The 21,542-nt window shown below is 42.4% G+C and overlaps 1 protein-coding gene across 1 annotated transcript in view; it reads right to left on the bottom strand.

The window, feature by feature from the left end:
• The window catches only part of MAP3K15 (mitogen-activated protein kinase kinase kinase 15), an 81,468-nt gene that overhangs the window by 40,936 nt on the left and 18,990 nt on the right, over positions 1-21,542 (bottom strand). Inside the window, exons 7-11 of the mRNA XM_059679779.1 lie at positions 15,933-16,103; positions 13,892-14,004; positions 13,501-13,660; positions 9,915-10,062; positions 8,162-8,272 (exon numbers count right to left, since the gene is read on the bottom strand). Of these exons, the coding sequence (XP_059535762.1) occupies positions 8,162-8,272; positions 9,915-10,062; positions 13,501-13,660; positions 13,892-14,004; positions 15,933-16,103 (703 nt within the window). The remainder of the gene's footprint in view (positions 1-8,161; positions 8,273-9,914; positions 10,063-13,500; positions 13,661-13,891; positions 14,005-15,932; positions 16,104-21,542) is intronic.

Genomic DNA, 21,542 nt, shown 5'->3' with positions numbered 1-21,542 from the left:
CAGGGGGTGGCGCCCCAACTCCCCAATGGGCCCTGCTCTGAGCCCGACCAGGGGCTGCACCTAGGGATTGGGCCTGCCCTCTGCCACCCGGGAGCAGGCCTAAGCCAGCAGGTTGTTATCTCCCGAGGGGTCCCAGACTGCGAGAGGGCACAGGCCGGGCTGAGGGACCCCTCTCCCTCCCGAGTGCACAAATTTTTGTGCACCCGGCCTCTAGTGTATTATGAATATTCTTTTGTTATCTCTAATCCAGTTTAAAGCAAATGATCTAAATTTGAAACAAACAATAAGCACGTAAGTACACAATGGCTGGCCTTTCATCTTCTGTCAACATATCAGGAACATTCTAAAATGAGTGTGAGAACAGCCCACCTAAGGTGAGTGACCTGAAAAAATGTTTGGAGAAGCAAGAATGTGGCAGACACCAGTCAGTGTTCACCAATTTTTATTTCTTTTTCTACCTGGGCACATAACTAGTAACTGTTTTCACAGCCTCCCTTGCAACTAGGTGCCACATATATTGGCCTTCTGACCAATGGGATGCAAGCAGGAGAGATGTGCATCACCTGCAGGCCTGGCTCATAAAACCCTCCACAGGAGTGTTCTATATTCTTTCTCCATTTACTACAAGATGGAATGGGGACCCTGCCAATCTGTATAGTATATGAGACATAGATAAACTTTTATCATGTTAATACACTGACATTTGGGGGTTATTTGTTTTAGCAGCTAGCCTACCATGACTAACTGAAATTTCAATTTGTACAAGATGCACTTTAAAAAAAAAATAACTGTCCCCTTCCTCCACCACTATTTCCTGACCTTAAAGTTTGCACAAAATTGAGCCTCAGAAGGAATGCCTGAAATCCCAGTTTCAGTGGCCATAGACTATATTACCAATACATCACAACAATAATTTAAAATAAGAAAATACATTTGATTAGTCTGAGGAATGTCACAAATTACCAGCTAGCCACCCCACCCCACCCCCCACCGCCGCCCCTGCGAAGAGACGTGTAAGAGCCAAATGACTGAGCATATTGCTCAGGAGAACAGTTACAAGCAGTTGGGTGACAAATTTCTTGGAGCCATGATAACAGGAACAACTGGGAGGATGGTTCCCAATGGGAGAAGATCCATTCATACATGTTAATTCAGCACCTATTATGAGCCAGGCAAGGTACAAGCACTAAAGGTATGACTGAGAACAACAATGTCCCTGCCTTGATAGGGTTTACAATAGAGTGAGGGAGATGGGCAATAAATTAAATAGTAAATTAATAGTGTGATGGAGGATGAAGAGTGCTGCAAAGAAAAATAAAGCAGGGAAGGGCATTAAAGTGGGGCAGGAGGTCATGATGCTAAACCAGATGTTAAGGGAAGGCCTGATAACTTTGAACAGAAAAAGTGAGGGTGAAGGAATGAGCCATGCAGATATCTGGGGGAACAGTACTAAGCAGAGAAAACAGCACGTGCAAAGGCCCTGAAGTAGCAGTGTGCTTGGCATGTTTGGGGACCAATGGAATGAGTGAGAGGGTAGTGGTAAAGGAGGTTAGAGAGTTCATGAGGGAGATCACGTGGGGCCTTGGAGGCTGTCATCAGGACTTCAGCTTCTACTCTGAGATGGGAAGCCACCTAAAGCCGTAAAAGATGAAAGCCATGACAGCAGATCCACCCATGTAGAGATTGAGTGTATTTCAGAGGAAAGGTGTATTCAAAGTCACTGAAAGAGAGTAGTGTTGCAGAGCGGGAATCTGCCTTTGGATTCAGGTACAGAAATATGAACCAGGGCCGATATAAGAGAGCCCTGTCTGACCCACATGCCCAGCAAAAGGCTACACATATGCAGAAAGCTCAGCCACACAAGTTTTCAAAATATTCCCAGATCATAGGTTTACTCTAGGGCAGTGGTCAGCAAACTGCGGCTCATGAGCCACATGTGGCTCTTTGGCCCCTTGAATGTGATTTTTCTACAAAATATCGACTTCTGCGCACGGGCCACGAAGTTTCAATCGCACTGTACATGCGCGTCCACACATAGTATTTTGTGGAAGAGCCACACTCAAGGGGCCAAAGGGCCGCATGTGGCTCGCAAGCCGCAGTTTGCCGACCACTGGTTTAGGATATCTTTTAGGGAACTTCTCAATTTGGGAGAAAGATTTACTAGTTAAGAAAGTAAACAATAGGGAACCTTCCCTCTTTCCCTTTATATCATAATCAATAGGCATTTGGGGAGGGGAGCTGATTTGTAGGACCTATGGGTATAAAAACATAGAAGTCATGCATGGGTTGGCAATGCAGTTGGGGAGACATTTAGGAAAACTGATAAATAAGTGACAGGATGTACTTTGTACATGATACAGGCAATGGGGTAGCCTGCAGACATTCAGTGGAAGGGTGGTCAGAGATACCTTTATAAAAGTTAGACTTGGGTAATTAGAAAGAGGAATTCCAGGGAGGAAGAAGGATAAAAGCAAAAGTGCTAATGTGAGCCCTGCGATGCCAGCCTGGGGGGCAGTAGGATGGAATAGCAACTGCTATTCTGACTTCTGCTGCCACAGAGACTTCTGCCTGTTCTAGAATATTACATAAATGAAACTGTAAAGTCTCTGCTCTCTCATATCTGCAAGTGGAGCTTGTCAGGAACTTTGGTAGGGAAGGCAGGACTGGATGCACTGTTTCTGCTTTGGTGTCCTGGTGGGTTAACTGGCACTGAGTACTTGATCAGGAAAGCCACAACTGTTTTCCTCCTGTTGGAGCCTTCTGTAAGGTAGTGTCCTAATCTTTTCTGAGAGGGGATATTTAATCATCTAAATCACGATAAGGAAATAGTCAAGATTGTAACTTTCCATGTCAGAGTCAGAGGCCCCGAGTAAAAGTGCACAGGAAGCAGAGCCAGGGTGGGCTATGGAGAAATGGGCTAGGAAGCTGGAGGGAGGGCATGCCTCCAAGATCCCCTGGGCCCCACTCGGCTTCTGCCCTTCTACTCCCAGAATGCAGACTTTTGGGGAGGAATCTTGGGTGTCTATGACAATTTTGTGTTAAGAGCACAGATTTCTTGTGTAAGTTTGTCCTGTTTCTGATATAAGTATAAAAGGCACCCCCCAAAAGGGGCTTCCTAAATCTAGCAGCCCTACCTGTGGGGACAGTGTTGGTGGCCATTATGTGCCTGTTGGTGACTTTGGGGCCCATGAGGAGCTGAGGGAGAAGTGCTGCATTTGCCTCTGCCCTATGTGACCTTGCATGGATGTGCTGCATGCAGCTTGTGCCAGCTTGGGAAGGCCAATTTTTCACATCTCTTCCTAACCCCACACTTGGTGACCCAATGTAGCTTGTTTGAAAGTGGCCATGGTTGGAGAATTTATACCACAGAAATCAGAAAGCATGACAAGTCAGCCCTCTGCTCCTGTGTCCGTGGGAGAGTTGGTTGTTAAATATTGACCAGCATAAGTTCCTGTATCCTTGGCTAATAAACCACAACGTAATCTCATCTTATAGAGATGCTGTGTGTGGGTGAACATGTGAATATGTGTGATCTCTCCCACCATTCATAGCCCACGGGGAAAAATGCAACAACACTATGTAGAAAAATGTCATTTCATTCTAGGCAAATATGATTGCTTTCACAATCTGCAATGTTGAATTTCAAAACTCAACATGAGGGCAAAATCAAAGGGAATTTATATTTTTCTCAGATGAATGCTCTGACAACTATAAGCACTTGTATGAAACATTCCATCAGTCAAGGAAAACTAACAGTTGCTGCTTATGTAATTCTTTTCCAGTTCTTATTATGAACTATATACAAACAAAGTAAAACATTTACAACTAGTGAGGTAGTATATGTACCAATGGAAATTTCCATTAAGGGCCAGCAACCATTATAGGATTCAAATGAAGTAGGCAAAGTCTGAAGAATTCCATGAGGCCAAAACAATTTTGCTGCAAAAGTATGAAGAATAACTTTAACATGATTAGTTTTTCCTACAACTACATGTCATAATATGAGCTATTTTGTACCTATATCAATGGAATAGTGAAATTTCAGATCAGAATTTTGAAAATTCTCTTGTGTCACAGTGCCATCAATGACACAAAGAAAATAAGCAAAGTTGGTCTCTGGTATAAGAATTCCAACATTGAGAACAGAGTGCTTCATGGAGATAGTGTCTGGAGAGAGGCACAAAGGAAGCACGAAAGGGTTTTGGTGGGTGAGTCTCTTTCTTGACCTGCACTTGAGTACTCACGTATGTTCACTTGGTCAAAATCAATAATTTATGATTGATGCACTTTTCTGTGTCTATGTAATACTTCAATAAAAGGCTAAAAAACCCAGATGCAAATTTAATAGAAGACACATGCATTCTTCAAATGACCATGTATGTATTTTATTATAGCTTTAATTTTTCTTTTGTATTGAAATATTTAATGCACACAGGACAGGAAAAAAAGCCCCAAGCACATGGCAGCTTGTCTTCACTAATGGCTGCTGACTCTATTATCAATAAGAAGGTTGCTTCACTGTTAAATATTAGACAAGTTTACTGGCTTAGGCTTGTATTATGGAGTGAATATTTATGTCCCTTCCAATTCATCTATTGGAGCCCTAACTCCCAATGTGATGGCATTTAGAGGTGAGGTCTTTGGGAGGTAATTAAGTCATGAGGGTGGAGCCCTCATGATAGGATTAGTACCCTTATAAGAGACAGGAGAGAGCTCCCTGTCTCTCTCTTTCACTCACATGAGGACAAAGCAAGACCACCATCTACAAACCAGAAAGTGGGCTCTCACCAGAACCTCACTATGCTGGGACTCTGATCTTAGACTTTCTAGCCTCTAGAACTACAAGAAATAAATTTCTGTTAAGTCACTCAGTCTATGGTATTGTTACAGCATCTCAAGCAGATGAAGACAACTTGAGATTATCATTCATGACTTAGGTTTAATTATTATTTAAAGAACCTCACATATCTAATATGCATAACTTGATGAGTTTAGGTGTATGCAAACCCCCATGACATCATAACCACAATCAAAGTAATAGACATATCCATCACCCCCAAGTGTCCTTGTGTCCCCTGGTTTTTGTTTTTATTTGTGTGTGTGTGTGTGTGTGTGTGTGTGTGTGTGAGTGTGTGTGTGTTCAGAACACATACCATGGGATTTACCCTCTTAAATTTTGAAGGGCACAATACCATATTGTTAGTTACAGGCACTAAGTTGTACAGCAGATAGTTGTAGTGTATTAATCTAGCATAACTCAAACTTTATACCCATTAACAACGGGAAGTTGTATCATTACTATTTTTGATAAGGAATTTCTAATATGATACTGAGATTCTACTCATTGTCCAATGTATCACTTTATTTTTTAAAAAAATATTGCTTATTTTCACCTGATTAAAATAATTTGCCCACACTCTTGTTTCCAGGAAAAAAAAATCTTTCTTTGCCAAGTTATTATGGCAGAATGCTCTCTACACTCCATGAAAACATATACATAGCAAATAGATCTATCTAGTGCACTTGTCAAAGATGCTACATCTTTTTATTACTACAAATAATTTTATTTATAACTTTAATACAATTAATTTTTTCTACAACTACATGTCATAACATGAGCTATTTTGTACCTATATCAATGGAATAGTAAAATATTTTATTAAAGCAAAAAGCTAGTGAAGTACTTTAGATATGTAGAAATAAAAATATAGCTGTTATCACAAAACATCAGGCCTGGCCTAGTATTCTGTAATCTCTTTAATGGGCAATTAAATTCAAATGTTTCCACTCCTATATGGTTGGTGTGAGTAAAATTGGAAAGGTACAAGTTTGATGGCAGCTATTGAATGTTAAATGTGTTTCATCCTGAATCTAACAGGACCATTTCTGGGAATCCCTGCTCTGGAAACAGCTACATGAGCGTAGTGGGGTGTAACCACCAATGTGCACCAGCACAGCTACCATTGGCTAGAGAGCAAAACAGACTTAATTATGCATCAGCAGGAAAGTGGTAAAACAAATTATGGTTTATCCATATTCAGAAATGCATCACATGATACTAGTATAGGAATATTACCCTTAAAAAAATCAAGTGGATCTGTGTGTGCTTCATAAAAACTGTCCATGTGTACAAACCGGTAAAAAAAGCACGTTGCAAAACAATGAATATATACTATATTACCTCACTTTAATGAGTACCTTTCTCTTTTATATATTATACTAGAGGCCCGGTGCACAAAAATTTGTGCACTCGGGGGGGGGGGGGGAGGAGGGGTCCCTCAGCCCGGCCCGTGCCCTCTCGCAGTCTGGGACCCCTCGGGTGATAATGCCCTGCTGGCCTAGGCCTGCCCCCGGGTGGCAGAGGGCAGGCCCAATCCCTAGGTGCAGCCCCTGGTCTGGCTCAGAGCAGGGCTGATTGGGGAGTTGGGGCGCTGCCCCCTGTCATGCACAGAGCAGGATGGATTGGGAGATTGTGATGCCACCCTCAGTCACGCTTAGGGTAGGGTAGGGCCAATTGGGGGGTTGGGGCACCGCCCCCTGTCACACTCAAGGCAGGGTCGATGGGGAGGTTGTGGCGCCACCCCGTGTCACCCACAGAGCAGGGCCCATCAGGGGGTTGGGGCACTGCCCTCTATCACCCACAGAGCAGGGCTGATCAGGGGGTTGGGGTGCCGCCACTCTCACACTCAGGGCAGGGCCAATGGGGAGGTTATGGCTCTACCCCATCACACACAGAGCAGGGCCCGTGGGGGGGGCGTTGGGGAGCCCCCCCCATCAGGCACAGAGCAGGGCAGCTCAGGGGGTTGGGGCCCCGCCCCCTGTCACACACAGAGCCGCAGGGCGATCAGGGGGTTTGGGCGCTGCCCCCTGTCACGCTGATCCCGGTGCCGGGAGGCATATTACCCTTTTACTATATATGGTAGAGGCCTGGTGCATGGGTGGGGCCGGCTGGTTTGCCCTGAAGGGTGTCCTGGATCAGGGTGGGGGTCCCCACTGGGGTGCCTGGCCAGCGTGGGTGAGGGGCTGAGGGCTGTTTTCAGGCTGGGAGTGACTGAAGTTCCCAACCGCTCCTTTTTTTCTTTTTTTTTCTGGGCCAGCTTTACCTTGATGCTTGGCTCCAGGTCTTAGGCCTCCAGCTGAAAGTAGGTTTCTGGCCTTTGCTTACAATGTTGCCAATCTGCTGCTTGAAGCCGGGCGGTATTTGTTACAATGTTTCTTAAACTGCCCGCTCAGAGGCCTGCAGCCGCAGGTGGGGAACGTTGGTTTCCTCCAACGATCCTCCGTCACTGAGGCAAGCAAGCCTCATGTTAGTTTCAAGCTGCATGGCTGCAGGTCACCATCTTGGCTGACAGTTAATTTGCATACCTCGCTGATTAGCCAATGAAAAGGGTATCGGTCGTACGCCAATTACCATGTTTCTCTTTTATTAGTGTAGATAAGTGAGTTTAGAAAAAAGATACAGATAGCCACCAAATCATTGGGGATGGGAATGAGAACTAGGTTTAGGAGATTTGTAGGGACTTGCCCTTTACTCCTTATCTACTTCCTCACTGTTTAACTTTTTTTCAACAAGCCTGCATTACTTTATCTATATATACACATACATACATACATAATATAATTATATAATGGAAAAACCTGCCTTCTTTCTTTCATCTGTGGTTATACTCTCTTGTTTACCCCCATAACTCAGAGGTTAGGTACAGCTGCCTGCTCTTTCAAGTACAACATAGACTCCTCTACTTGAGAATCAAATATTTGATTAAAGCATTCTATATAATAAAAGCCTAATATGCAAGTTGACCGAATGGTGGAACAACCAGGGGGTGGAGCCAGTAAGTGGGCAGTGCCAGGCCAGCCAAGGTTGGTGTCAGCAGGCAGAGGGAGGAGACAGTGATAGGGGGGAGTGTGGGGATGGTGATGGGGGGTTGGCGGTGGGGCAATGGGGGGCAGGGCTGGCTGCTCGCCAGCTGGCACTATCCCCTGATCCTAATCAGCCCTCGGGTCTAAGCTGCCAGTCAGACATTCCCCAAGGGCTCCTGGTCTGCGAGAGGGTGCAGGCCAGGCTGAGGGACCCCCCCCCCCACTGAGTGCATGAATTTTCATGCACTGGACCTCTAGTACAGAATAAAGAAAAAGCTGTTGATGATCTTTTTCTTACCGTTTCTGGGGGTGAGACAAGCCACAGAGAAACCATCCTCTCCTCAGTATCATTATTTACAGAGACATATGATGGCTGGTAGATTTTGGTTGTTGGTTCTATCACCAGAACCTAGAAGAAGAATGGATTTCTGTAATGCACAGGAATATACAAAATAGGTCACCCTGCCCTCTGAGGAAGTGGGAAGCTGTGTACTCCACAAACACTCATGAAGGACCTGTAACCCTGTTCTAAGACCTATGGACACAGAAGCCCACAACGGGAGTCTCTGCCATCAGGAGGCCATTGTCCTGATGGGGCAGATGGAAGAACAGACAGGGATATGCAACATGGTATCATATAGAACTGTGAAGAAATAAGGCAGAATAACGGTGAGAGTAGGAGCGGGGAACTTCTTTAGACAGGGTAGTCAAGAAAGGCCTAGTTGGGGAAGTGACAGAAAAAAAGAGGGATGCTATAGTTTTTGAGAGATATGAGGACGTAAACTGGATGGTCACAGGTAGGTACCAATTCTAAAAAATGCAAGGGGATGAAAAAGTGAGGTGACATCAGCCATGTTTTATATTGTTAGGGTAGAGAGAGTGGAAGGTGGGGAGGGGAGCAGAATGTACAGGAAAGAGATAGTGAATTTCCAAAATAAATAAAGCAGAATGTTTAAGATTGCTTAGCCTGGGAAGAGATTATCATTTCAAATAAGTTAATCTGTTATTAGCTTTTTAATGAGATTCTTGAATGCTACATGTTCACAAAATCTCATGGCATAAATATGAAAGACAATTATTTGAAGTTGTTTCCAGAATGCTTAGATATCTTACTTAGGCCTCCTTATAAGATGGTCATAAAACTGCAACAAAAATTCAATAAAAAGATAAACGCAATTTTGCTTCTCAGTAAAATTTTAAAAAGTAATTTTTGGCACTAGAGACAAACCAAAGCCCAATAGGAAACTGCTTTGAATTCCAAAATTTCACTATTAGTACTGCCCTGTTCTAGAGCACCTTGGCGCTACTGATATTGTGGGATGGACAATTCTGTGTGTGGGGAGGTGGGACTGTCCTGTGCACTGTGGGATGTTTAGTGGAATCCATGGCCTCTACTCCATAAGCTGCCAGTTGCAATACCTTCCCTACAATTGTGACAACCAAAAATGTCTCCAGACATTGCTAAATGTCCCATGGGAGACAAAATCACTCTATTTTAGAGAATACAGTATTTATTGAAAAAAATCCACTGGACCCACACAGTTCAAACCCATGTTGTTCAAGGGTCAACTGTATAGCCAACGTTTTCTAGTAAGTTGATCTATCACTGGTTGATTCCACATAAGATTGATGAATAGTTTAACCATTCAATTACTCTGAGTATTCAATAATTAGATGGCACCAATCCCCAGTTTCTTTTTACTTTTATCTTAAAGAAATAAATGCTAAATAAAACAAGCCAGACAGAGAGACAAGTATCACATGATATGACTTATATGTGAAATTTGATGGGGAAAAAAAATATCCAGAGACATGGGAGCATGCAAGAGACTGAGGATTCTCAAATGGAAGGGGCAAGGAGGGAAGAGATCAACCAAAGAACTCATATTCATATATGCATAACCCATGGGCACAGACAATAGTGGGGTAAAAGCCTAGGGAGAGAATGGGAGTAGAGAAGAGGGGGTCAATGGCGACAAAAGGGGGACATCTGTAATACTTTCAACAATAAAGATTAATTTTTAAAAAGAAACAAATTTAGCATATCTTACTGGAAATCTGAGTCCATTAGCAACTTCCTTTGATGCCTCGAAAAGTATATTTAACCAGAAGTTAAGCAGTTCTCGCCTGGATGACGGTGCGATGAATTTCTTGAAGCGCAGAATTAAAAACAAATTCTCAACTAATGATCGTAGATACCTGGAAAAATCACAAGCACTGGTAAATTAGATTCCCAAAGAAAGTGAGTTCAATTCTATTCTCTTTAAAAGAAGTTTCCTGAAAGCTTTTTATTTAAATTAATATTGTGTAGTGAGTGCTTCTTAATCATTTGGTAGCCATATACTTAATTAAAATAAACCCAAATAGCGGGCAAAGTAATTTTACTCAACAAAATCATACAAAATGACTTTTTATCAAAATTGGTCTAAACCTCAATTTAGGTACACAGTGCTTCAGAGCAGAGCCTGGCAAGCCTTTGCTGTCTTAAATAAGAGAATGTAGTTTGAAGTTCAAAGCACTTGTAAAATGACAAAATTTCAAACTCATTATCTTTTTCTTTTTTAATTCAACTTTTTATTTTGAGACTTACATACAGTGGTAAGAGACAACACTGAGAGACCCTATGTACCCCTTGCCTTGGCCTGGTTTACTCCACCCCAACAGTAATATTTCATAAATTCTAGATCAATGTCACAATCAGCATATTGACCTTCATACGGCCAAGATAGAGAACATTTCTATTGCCACAAGGATTTGTCTTGTTTCCTCCCTTCTATAGCCACACCTACTTCCCTCATTCCCAACTCCTCCTGGACCCCTGGCAATCACTGATGTGAAACGTACTGTCTTTTTTTTTTAAATTAGATCTGAGCAGGTAGATTTTGATATTCTGAGATCTTGAATCCGACCACAACTTTACTGTTCATAGGCAAGTCTAACTTTTTGAAATAGTTCCTAGGCAGTGTGGTCACATTTTCTGTAGCACTAAACAGGGATGGTTCAGGTGAAAGCATCCAAGTACTATTTTTCGCTTTGAGGATAAAGTTTAGAGCTATCCTGGGAAGACAGATCAGTTAGACCAGGGGTGGGCAAACTTTTTGACTCGAGGGCCACAATGGGTTCTTAAACTGGACCGGAGGGCCGGAACAAAAGCATGGATGGAGTGTTTGTGTGAACCAATATAAATTCAAAGTAAATATCATTAAATAAAAGGGTACGGTCTTTTTTTTTTTTAGTTGTATTCATTTCAAACGGGCCTGATCCGGCCCGCGGGCCGTAGTTTGCCCACGGCTGAGTTAGACTATGAATGACTTGCTTGGATACTGTGCAGTACAGGATTAATTCAGCTGGCCTGTGTTGCCCAAACTCTACACATTCCAAAGAAAGATCTGGCCCTAGACTGGTTTCTGGAAAATCACCTCTAAGCTCTTGGGATAGCCTGCCTGAGATAGGAATGTCTTTGTTTACCTGAAACCGTGAGCCATAGCAGATAGTTTATACTAACAATATGATTCATGATGGGGGCCTTGGGCAATGCTGTTATCAGTGTGATCTCCAGTGAGATTGGGGACTCAGTGACTAAGGTCAGTTACATGGATACTCCATACCTACATAACTTATCCCCAATAAAAACCCTGGACACCAATATTTGGTGAGCTTCCCTAGTTGGCAATACTTGGGCATGCTGTACTGCATTGCTGCTGAGAAAATTAAACAATGTCCATATGACAACTAGAAGTTTGTGCCTGGTCTCCCTGGACTCTGCCGTGTGTGCCTTTTGCCTTTGCTGATTCTAATCTGTATACTTCTACTATAATACCACGAGTATAACAACTTTTCTGAGTTCTGTGAGTCCTTCTAGCAAATCATGAACCTGAGTGTGGTCTTGAACCCAAAACAATAGGTATCAACAGTAAGTCAGCACAATTCCTGATGTAATGAGAACGTACTCAAGCCTCAGGCCTGCTCTCCATGGAGTCAGCTAAAATTAGTATTCTGGAACAGAAGCCACTCAGGGAGGACCAGAGGTTCAGCCTGCCTCTGTGTTCTCTTAGCTTCAGAGAACTTTCGAGAGGTTGATATGTTTTGGGGACCAAATATAAGTCCTTCAGACTGGGAAGAAATGGGGTCAAACAAGATATGACTGAAGAGATTCCTACAGTTAGGAGTTCAAATTGACCCACTGTGATGAGAAATAAGAGTGGAGAAAATCAACATAGATTGTTAAAAGTAAAAATTTATAAATTATGCAAGTAATCCAAATATATTTTCAACAAATCAGATGAGGAAAAAACAGATTAAAAACATATTAAGGCTGGCCCACTGGTGTGGCTCAGTGGATTGAACATCATCCCATGTACCAAGAGATCACTGGGTTGGATTCCCAGACAGGGCATATGCCAGGTTGTGGGCTCAATCTCCAGTAGGGAGATGTGCAGGAGGCAGCCTATCATTTATTTTTCTATCTCTCTCCCTCTCCCTTCCTCTCTCTCCCTAAAAAAATTAATAAAAACATAAATTAAAAAGGGAGGCTTATTTGATTAGATTAAGCCCCCCCAAGATAATCTTTTAAAATATTTATAAGGCTAGCCCTGGCTGAGTGGATCAGTTGGTTGGAGTGTTGTCCTGTATACTAAAAGACTACATGTTTGATTCCTGGTCAGGGCACATACCTAGGTTGCAGGTTCAATCTCCAATTGGGGTGCATACAGGAGGCAACTGAGCGATGTTTCTTTCTCACATTGATGTTCTCTCTCTCCCTCCCCCACCTCTCTCTCATCAATAAATATATCCTCAGGTGAGGATTAAAAAAAACAACCACAAAAAGTTCTAAGGGAAAAAAGTTATAAGGCTACCACCCTGAGATAACCATTATCAATATTTTAGAGAAAATCCATCAATCATCATTTATTCAGTATAAAAATATCTACTTAGCATCTACTATGGAATGGCTGCAATCAAGAAGATAACCACTTTTTAAGGGACTTAATGACTATTAGAAAAGTCAGGTATTGTCCAACCCACCTAGACCTTTTTCTGAGTCACATATTTTTAATTAAAATGAGTCCATACAGAAAAGTGGTTCTCCAAGTGTGGTCCCAGGACCATCAGCATCAGCTTGTACTAGTAATTTGTAAATGCAAATTCTCAGGCCCTACCCTAGACCTTTTGAAGTAGAAGGGTGAGCCCAGCAATCTGTTTTTTAATCAATACAGATGATTCTAATATATGCCAAAGTTTGAGAACCACTGAGGCAGAACATCATTTTCTTGCTGTTTTTCCAGCTTTATGATCTGCTTTCTCACATATGCACAATATGTATTAGTATCAAAGAATGTTTTGTTCTTGAGGACCTCAATGACCTGAAGAAATTAATAGGACAAAGTTTTATCTTGTAGATACAGTATGTAGGGATATATTCTGTATGTGCATATGTCTGTCTTTCCCTCCATTCACATAAAACCAAGTGATCCCTCAGAGTTGTTCTTTCTGCCCTAACTTTGCTATAATGAAGAAGTTAGGAGGAACATAGTAATTGCTATTGTTTTTTGCATTTATACCTTTCCTCCATGGCACAAACATTTCAAGACATGATCTGATATTGAGAAGGATAATGATAATGCAGAGATGACTCACCAGATTGGAGGCTTCAATTTGAACAACTTCTCTGCTGCCTGGATGGACTTCTCGACATTATTAGCCAACATGGTGATGCTGAGGAACTGACCCACATCCCAGTAATTGTTCATTTTCTCCAAGCACCCTTTTCTTCCCAACATACTGCTCAGCTGGATACCTTAAGAATATGAATTTTAGAGAAAATCATAAAAATGTTTCTAGCTTCTATCATATTATGCCAGCCTTTCAATAGAAGAAAAATGGGCATTTTATTTTGACTACTGTCTCAGGTGAGCCATCAGAGAGTAATTCTTCCTTCTGAAATTTAATGCTAGTTTTGTGACTATAATTTTTAATGCTGAATTTGTGTTACCAAAGCATCAACATCTGCAATAATAAGTAACTTTACCTATTTTCCTTAGTTCCATGGATGTTTCAAATTGTTGTCCAGCAACTAACAGCAGAATTGAAAGGTTAATTCCAGAATAAAGAGATGACTGGAGCTCGAAACCTTTGCGATACCTACAATTACAGAACCACTCAGTTCTTATTATATCATCTTATTATGGTAGGAGAAAATGTGTGACTATGGTACAAACCCACCTTCTCATGAAAATTTGTACTACTCTAATTTATTGGTTTCCAGCTTTCTTTCCCAATCTTACAAACAGTTACATGCAGCACTCAAATATCTTCTTTAAAATGTCATAGGAGCAAGTGTACAAAAGAAATTGAAAACCTATTATAATCCTACCACAAAAAGGAGACCACAATTTGATGTCCAAATCTCATTTTTAGAGTTAGACTCCATTTGTACGTGGAGCATTTTTTTTACTATATAGAAACTTCATCAATTATAGGCTATTTCTCTGTAGGCCATTTGTTTGTTTGCTCATTTCACAAAATGGAATCATCAGAATCCTGGAGTTCAAAGAACTATAAGAGCAGTGGCATAAAGTGACAGAAAGGGCAGGGATCTATTACATTAGGATAAAGATATGAAACTATGAATACCATGTTTATACCAAAAGGTTAACAGTACCATTTTTAATTCTTATTTATTCATTATTCTATACATAAAAACTTATTCCTCTTCCATGAGTAACTATGAGTACCACAATCAGAAAAAAAGAATCTGATCAATAAAGTATGCCAAGGACATCTAAAATAGAAGTTGTTTTGTCACTTGTGTGACAAGAGAAATAAACTCCAACAAAATATTAATTGTGGAAGTGAGAATTTATTTAAGGCCATTAAAATCTGGTTTTATGAACTTTGGGGCATTATACAAGTACCCTCAGAGTGACCAGAGGATACCAAGATAGTCCTTCCAAACCCAGCCAACAAAATTCCAATAAAATTGCAACCTTTTCCCCTGTATGTTTTGAGGATTTTAAATTCCATATTCTATTATTTTTTCATTTTCTTTTAGTATGAAAAGTTATCTAGGAAGATGGCAGACAAGGTTACTTTTCTGTGTCTCTTCAGGCTCAGCTTAGGGACAGACAAGACTTGAACTTGGAGTCAGGATTGCAGTCTCAGGTTTATCTCTCTGACCAGCTCTGTGACTTTGGACCAGCTCCTGACCTCCCTGAACCACATGTTTCATATCTGTACCTAAGGGCCTGGGATAGACGATCCCCACGGTCTGACCCAAGCCAACATACCCTGGCCAGGAATCTAAGCTTCATTTGCTCCTGTGCCTGCTACCACTACCTTCTGAAGTAGATAGAGAAAGGCTCCTATGACTTTCTTGAAGGATCTATAGGTAATCATTTCCTGACCTGAGGGTTGAATTCTTGCCCACCATGGTGGGAGCAAGGTTTCCTATTTTGGCTCAATAAACCTTTGTTGGTTGGATGGATGGATAAATGAATTAATAGTTCACGGAAAAGAGAATGCCTGACTATAATACAACTAGGTTCTGGAAAGAGTAGATGGGAAGGAGCATGCCGATCCTCCTTCTTGCCCCTATAAATGAGTGAACTTGTGGGAAGAATGTCACCAGTAAAAAACCTTGTCTCGCCGAAACTGGTTTGGCTCAGTGGATAGAGCGTCGGCCTGCGGACTGAAAGGTCCCAGGTTCGATTCCAGTCAAGGGCATGTACCTGGGTTGCGGGCATATCCCCAGTAGGAGATGTGCAGGAGGCAGCTGATCGATGTTTCTCTCTCATCGATGTTTCTAACTCTCTATCTCTCTCCCTTCCTCTCTGTAAAAAAATCAATAACATATATTAAAAAAAACACACACAAAAAAACAAAAACCTTGTCTCTAATGATTTCCTTAGGGAAAAAGGAATGTGGAAATTCCCAAACCACATTTATAGCATGTTTTGTCACTGCCAGCAGACAAGCAGACACACACATATAGGAAAGAGATGTGAATTTTTAGCCACTGCAACTGTTCTTTGCAGAAATGCACATGCTATTAACTAGGGCTGAGGGTTTACCACTCAATGGCGCTGTCTCTGCTGGCGTTATTTTTGCAGTGTGAATCCAAAAAGATGTCCTTGTAGATCATTCCACACAGGCAGAACATGTCGGGGGCCGGGCAGTCACAGTTCTGCAGAACCTGGAGCATGATCTGCAAAGCCTTCTCACGGTCCCCTGCACTGTTTTTCCTGAAAGATTCATGTGATAAGATCATGAATGTCCGAATCAAGACACAGCAGCTTATATACATTCATTCTCTGAGGGGCTAGGTGTAAGGATGCTATACTTTATTGGAAAAAATCTAAATTATATTTCATTTTTTCATATTTAAATGTAAGAGCTACTGAAGATCCACACTAGTGAATTTCACACAATCATACTCAGTCCTTACTTGATCTTTTCTCTTTAGGTTAGACCTACACTATAGATGAGAGCATAAGGTGATTAATGTATTTGGAAGCACAAAAATAATATTGCAGCCTCCCGTAACTAGATGGAGAGCAAGGATTTAAAAGCTAAGCCTAAATCCTGAGGATGAGACAGTTTGATAAAAGGTTCTTCTGAAAATGGCAGTGCCCCCAAATTCAGGGCCCAGATGAATTTTGAAATGTACAAAGGCATTTCTTGACCTGAAATGCCTTGCCATTTGCTAACAGCAAAGGACTTTAGTTAGTCCTGTTTTCCTATCTCATGTTACCCCCACCAAAACAGGAAATTGTTTCTATATTCATAAACCACACTCTTCTCTATTATTAAATTACTAGAAGCCCATTGCCCAAAGATTCGCGCAATAGGCCTTCCTTCCCCTGGCTGCCAGTACTGGTTTTCCTCCGGCACCCGGGACTCAGGCCTTTGGTCCGGCTGCAGCAGAGAAGCCAAGCCTCTTCAGTCTTCAGTCTTCAATCCGGCCAGAGCCTTCAGTCTTCGCTCTGTGCCTGCATGTGCAAATTAACCGCCATCTTTTTTGGGTTAATTTGCATACTCATCTGATTGGCTGGTGGGCATAGCAGAGTGATAGCAATTTGCATATTTCTCTTTTATTAGTGTAGATATGGTAAATTTTTCATTTATACACAGGAAATGAATTCCTTAGATAGTTGTTAAAATAATTATTGCCACAAAACAATTTGAGTTTGTCGCTGTAAAATGTTAAAAGTGTTCCTGTGAATATCTGGAAGCAAATGTCCATCAGTAGTGGTGATTGATTAAACCAACTATGGCTAATGATATTCATGCTAATATCCTATACTAATAAAAGAGAAAAATGGTAATTGGCGTACGACCGATACCTTTTTCATTGGCTAATCAGTGAGATATGCAAATTAACTGTCAGCCAAGATGGCGGCTGGCAGCCAGGCAGCTGAGAATAGGAGGCTTGGTTGCCCCAGCATGGAGAAAGTCAAGGATCCCCGCAGCTGCGGGGCTCTGAGCTCCTGAAGCAACAACTCCAAAAGATACAATGTTTCAATTATAGAAGCTAAAAGATGGCGGTTAATTTGCATACTCAGGCTCCAAGCAGAGCGAAGCCAAACAGCCCTGAAGCAGCAGGGCAGAGAGGCCTCAGGGCCTGGGATCAGCAGAGGCCTCCCGGCCCCACGATCAGCGGAGCCGAGAGGCCTCCCAGCCCCGAGATCAGCGGAGGCCAGAGTCGACCCAGCCCCGCGATCAGCAGAGCCTAGAGGCCCCCCAGCCCCGGTTATCATCCGAGCCGAGAGGCCTCCCGGCCCCACGATCAGCGGAGTCGGAGGCCCCGCGATCAGTGGATCCGAGAGGCCTCCCGGCCCCAGTGATCAGCGGATCCGAGAGGCCTCCCAGCCCAGGTGATCAGCGGAGCTGAGAGGCCTCCCAGCCCCGGTGATCAGCAGAGTCCAGAGGCCTCCCGGCCCCAGTGATCAGCCAAGAGGCCTCCCGGCCTGCTCCAGGCCCGTGATCAGCGGAGTCGGAGGCCCCGCGATCAGTGGAGCCGAGAGGCCTCCCGGCCCCGGTGATCAGCGGAGCCCAGAGGCCTCCTGGACCCATGATCAGCAGAGCCGAGAGGCCTCCCAGCCAGGTTATCAGCAGCCAAGAGTCCTCCTGGCTAGAGATCAGCGGAGCCGAGCGGCCTCCAGGCCCCAGTTATCAGCGGAGCCGAGAGGCCTACAGGCCATGGTTATCAGCAGCCGATAGGCCTCCAGGCCAGGGATCAGGGGAGCCGAGAGGCGTCCTGGCCCTGGGATCAGCAGAGCAGCGAGGCCTCCCAGCACCGGGATCAGTGTGACAGGGTGTGGTGCCCCAACCCTCTGATCGGCCCTGCTCTGTGTGTGACAGGGTACAGAGCCCCAACCCCCCTGATGGGCCCTGCTCTGTGCATGACAGGAGTGGCGCTGCAACCTCCCTATGGACCCTGCCTTGAGTGTGACAGGGGGCGGTGCCCCAACCCCCCAATGGGCCCTACCCTGAGCGTGACTAAGGGTAGCATCGCAACCTCCCAATCCGCCCTGCTCTGTGCATGACAGGGGGCGGTGCCCTAACTCCCCAATTGGCCCTGCTCTGAGCCCGACCAGGGGCTGCACCTAGGGATTGGGCCTGCCCTCTGCCACCCGGGAGCAGGCCTAAGCCAGCAGGTCATTATCTCCTGATGGGTCCCAGACTGTGAGAGGGCACAGGCCAGGCTGAGGGACCTCCTCTCCCAACCCCGAGTGCACAGATTTTTATACAAAGAATTGAAACAATATCTCTGTAATACTGTGATGGAAAAATCTCCAGAATACGTTGTTAAGACAAGAAAGCAAGGTGTTGAATACTGTGAAGAGAATGCTACTTTTTTATTTAAGGAGGATATGAATAAATATATGTATTTGCTTTTATGTCTTAAAATGGAAGGATAAACCAGAAGGTAATAAAAGTGGCTACCAATAAGTAGAGAGAAACCATGATGAAGGGAACAGGGGTAGAGATTACACTTCTTGGAATTTGACTTTGAAACTACATAAGAATTTTACATAAATTATAAAAGAAAATGAAATAAAAATTTAAAAACAGTGTTCCCTAAAAACACTGCTTGGCAATGAACATACCATTTGAACTTGTGGTTAGGACAAAATAAATGATGAGCCTATGCATCTGGTTGATAGCTTACCCACAAAAGAAAAACTAATTCATATGATTTTAAAACACAGCAATTTGACTATATTTTTCTAAAAATATATAACCTAAGGAAAAAAACATAAATGCAAAGAAATCTTAAATAGTTTATAGTAATCATATTGTTAGTGACAATACTGGTATTAGTATTTTGAAAATATTATATATCTTTTAGTATGAAATACAACAAATAATGTTAACATTACTAGGAACCAGATTTTTTCAGCAGAAGAGGAACACACATAAAATCAAAGAAGTTAAGTAAAAATCCTCTAGTCCTAAATTTGAACTGGAACATCAGTATAATTCATGGAATGGTTTCCTCAGTTCTACCAAAAAGGTCCCAAACAATGATCAGTGAGAACCTCCACGTCCTGATTAGAGTCTATAAATATCTCACTAAAAGGAGCCAGGACTCCTTGGAGGACTGGCTGGTTCCAGATATGTCTAAATCAGTGGTCGGCAAACTGCGGCTCATGAGCCACATGTGGCTCTTTGGCCCCTTGAGTGTGGCTCTTCCACAAAATACCGACGTCTGCGCATGGGCCACGAAGTTTCAATCGCACTGTACATGAGCGCCCATATGTGGTATTTTGTGGAAGAGCCACACTCAAGGGGCCAAAGAGCCGCATGTGGCTCGCAAGCCACAGTTTGCCAACCACTGGTCTCAATGGTCCTAGAACATATTGACATACAAAAAAGCAAAGAAGCTACTAAGCGCGTAGCAAAAAGACTCAAAAGCCAAGTTGAATCAGTGTTTGGTAAAAGGGGATGGTTAGAGCATCAAGAAGAATACTAGATGATGTATTATAGAATTGTACACTTGAAACTTACATATTTTTATTAACCAATGTCACCCCAATAAATTTAATAAAATAAAAATAATTATAGGGGATTGAAACTTATCAACTATATTAAAATTATGAGTTCATAATGATCTTATAAAACTCATTGGTCACCTTTGGAGGATGCTAAGGAGCTACCTCATTGTTTTTGAAAACTGATCAAGGCAAAACTCAAGCACATAAACTCTTTTCTCATACAAACTGTATACCAGGGTAACCAAGTCATTGATGAGGGGAAATTTCTCTTTTTAAAGTATTTGTGCTAATAACTCAGGAATTAAATATAAAATTCAAAATATTACTATTTTGTGACCTCTAATAAAATAATGGGCCTAGGCAATGACCGTCAATGGCCACTAGCATCACAAAAAGAATAAAAAACAGATAAAGTACACAATCAACTATTAAGTATACTTTTAAAAACGTCAGACCAGAATCTGAAGTAAGTATCCAGATATAACTACCAACTTACAGGGAAAAAAAGGGACAGAGCAGCTCACCAATCTCACCACAGGCATATGATCAGTAAAACCCAAAACTTTGGAAGCTCTACAGGACAAATACTTTTTCAACAAATGAATAAGAAAAAGAAAAAATAAAATAAGAGAAAACTTATATACTATAAAAACCCTTATGAGTCACAGTAATGAACATAAACAGAAGAGACAAAGAAAACAAGGCTGGTGGTTACTACAGAGACAATGAGCCCACGCTGCCCTCCTGGGGACATGTCCTTCTACCTGAGCAATGGCCTGCACCTGGATAGCTCAGAAGCTGAGGCTAAGGTGACTTCTGTAGGTTCTGAAACAAGCCTTCAGCCCCTCTAGCATGGGCTGGATTCAGTAACATTCATCTAATATCATCTCTACACACATTTCTAGGGCCTACAGAGTGTCATCTTCTCTTATCGCTCACCTTTAACTCTTCTTTTAGTGTGATACCTCAGATAGTCTAATAAATGTGTCATGCATTCAGTTTCCCCTCCACTTACTGAGTAATTCAATGAGTTAAATTTTACTTGAGTTGGAGGTCTTGCCCCAAAGATGCAGGGAGTAAAATGAGTATATTCTAATTTTGTGACTGGCAAGCTTTGTTGGTTTTAACCTAGGACTTTGATTCTATTATTTTTCCAGACCATTGTTTTGCCTGCTGCCTGGATTCCTAGTCAGAATCTTCTCGCTGCATTAGCATATCTAATTAAATCCTGTTTGTAAAAGCAGCAGCAAATACAAATTGCTCATAAAGAATTTCATACCACTGAGAGACAAGCCGTTTAACTGCTCAGTGGAAACTTGAAGCAGTCTTGAATGGGCTTCTGAATACAGTGAAGTGGAAGCTATCAGAAAAAGCTGGCTGTCCCTGGCTTTTCTAATACAGGGAGACCTTGCCATCTTAGGGCCAAACATCATTCATTACTACTAACCTTTAGTAACTAATATATGGACATGATTTGCTCCACTTCCTAAGAGTTGAAGGTCAACTGTAATGCAGGAAAAATCACTACTTGCCCACCACTATTTTCTCCTCTATCAGTATAAGGTAATTCCCTAAACTTCCTCAAAACTGTACCTAATGCCAGATCCTACTGTAACTATGCTGACAGCTGGCCAAGTTATACTTACGGAAAATTCAGGATCAGATTGCATGCATTTGCTTTAC

Source organism: Myotis daubentonii, chromosome X (assembly GCF_963259705.1).
Source record: "Myotis daubentonii chromosome X, mMyoDau2.1, whole genome shotgun sequence".
Lineage (NCBI taxonomy): Eukaryota > Metazoa > Chordata > Mammalia > Chiroptera > Vespertilionidae > Myotis > Myotis daubentonii.
Note: the sequence above shows the minus strand (reverse complement) of the source record. Positions and strands in the feature narration are given on the sequence as shown.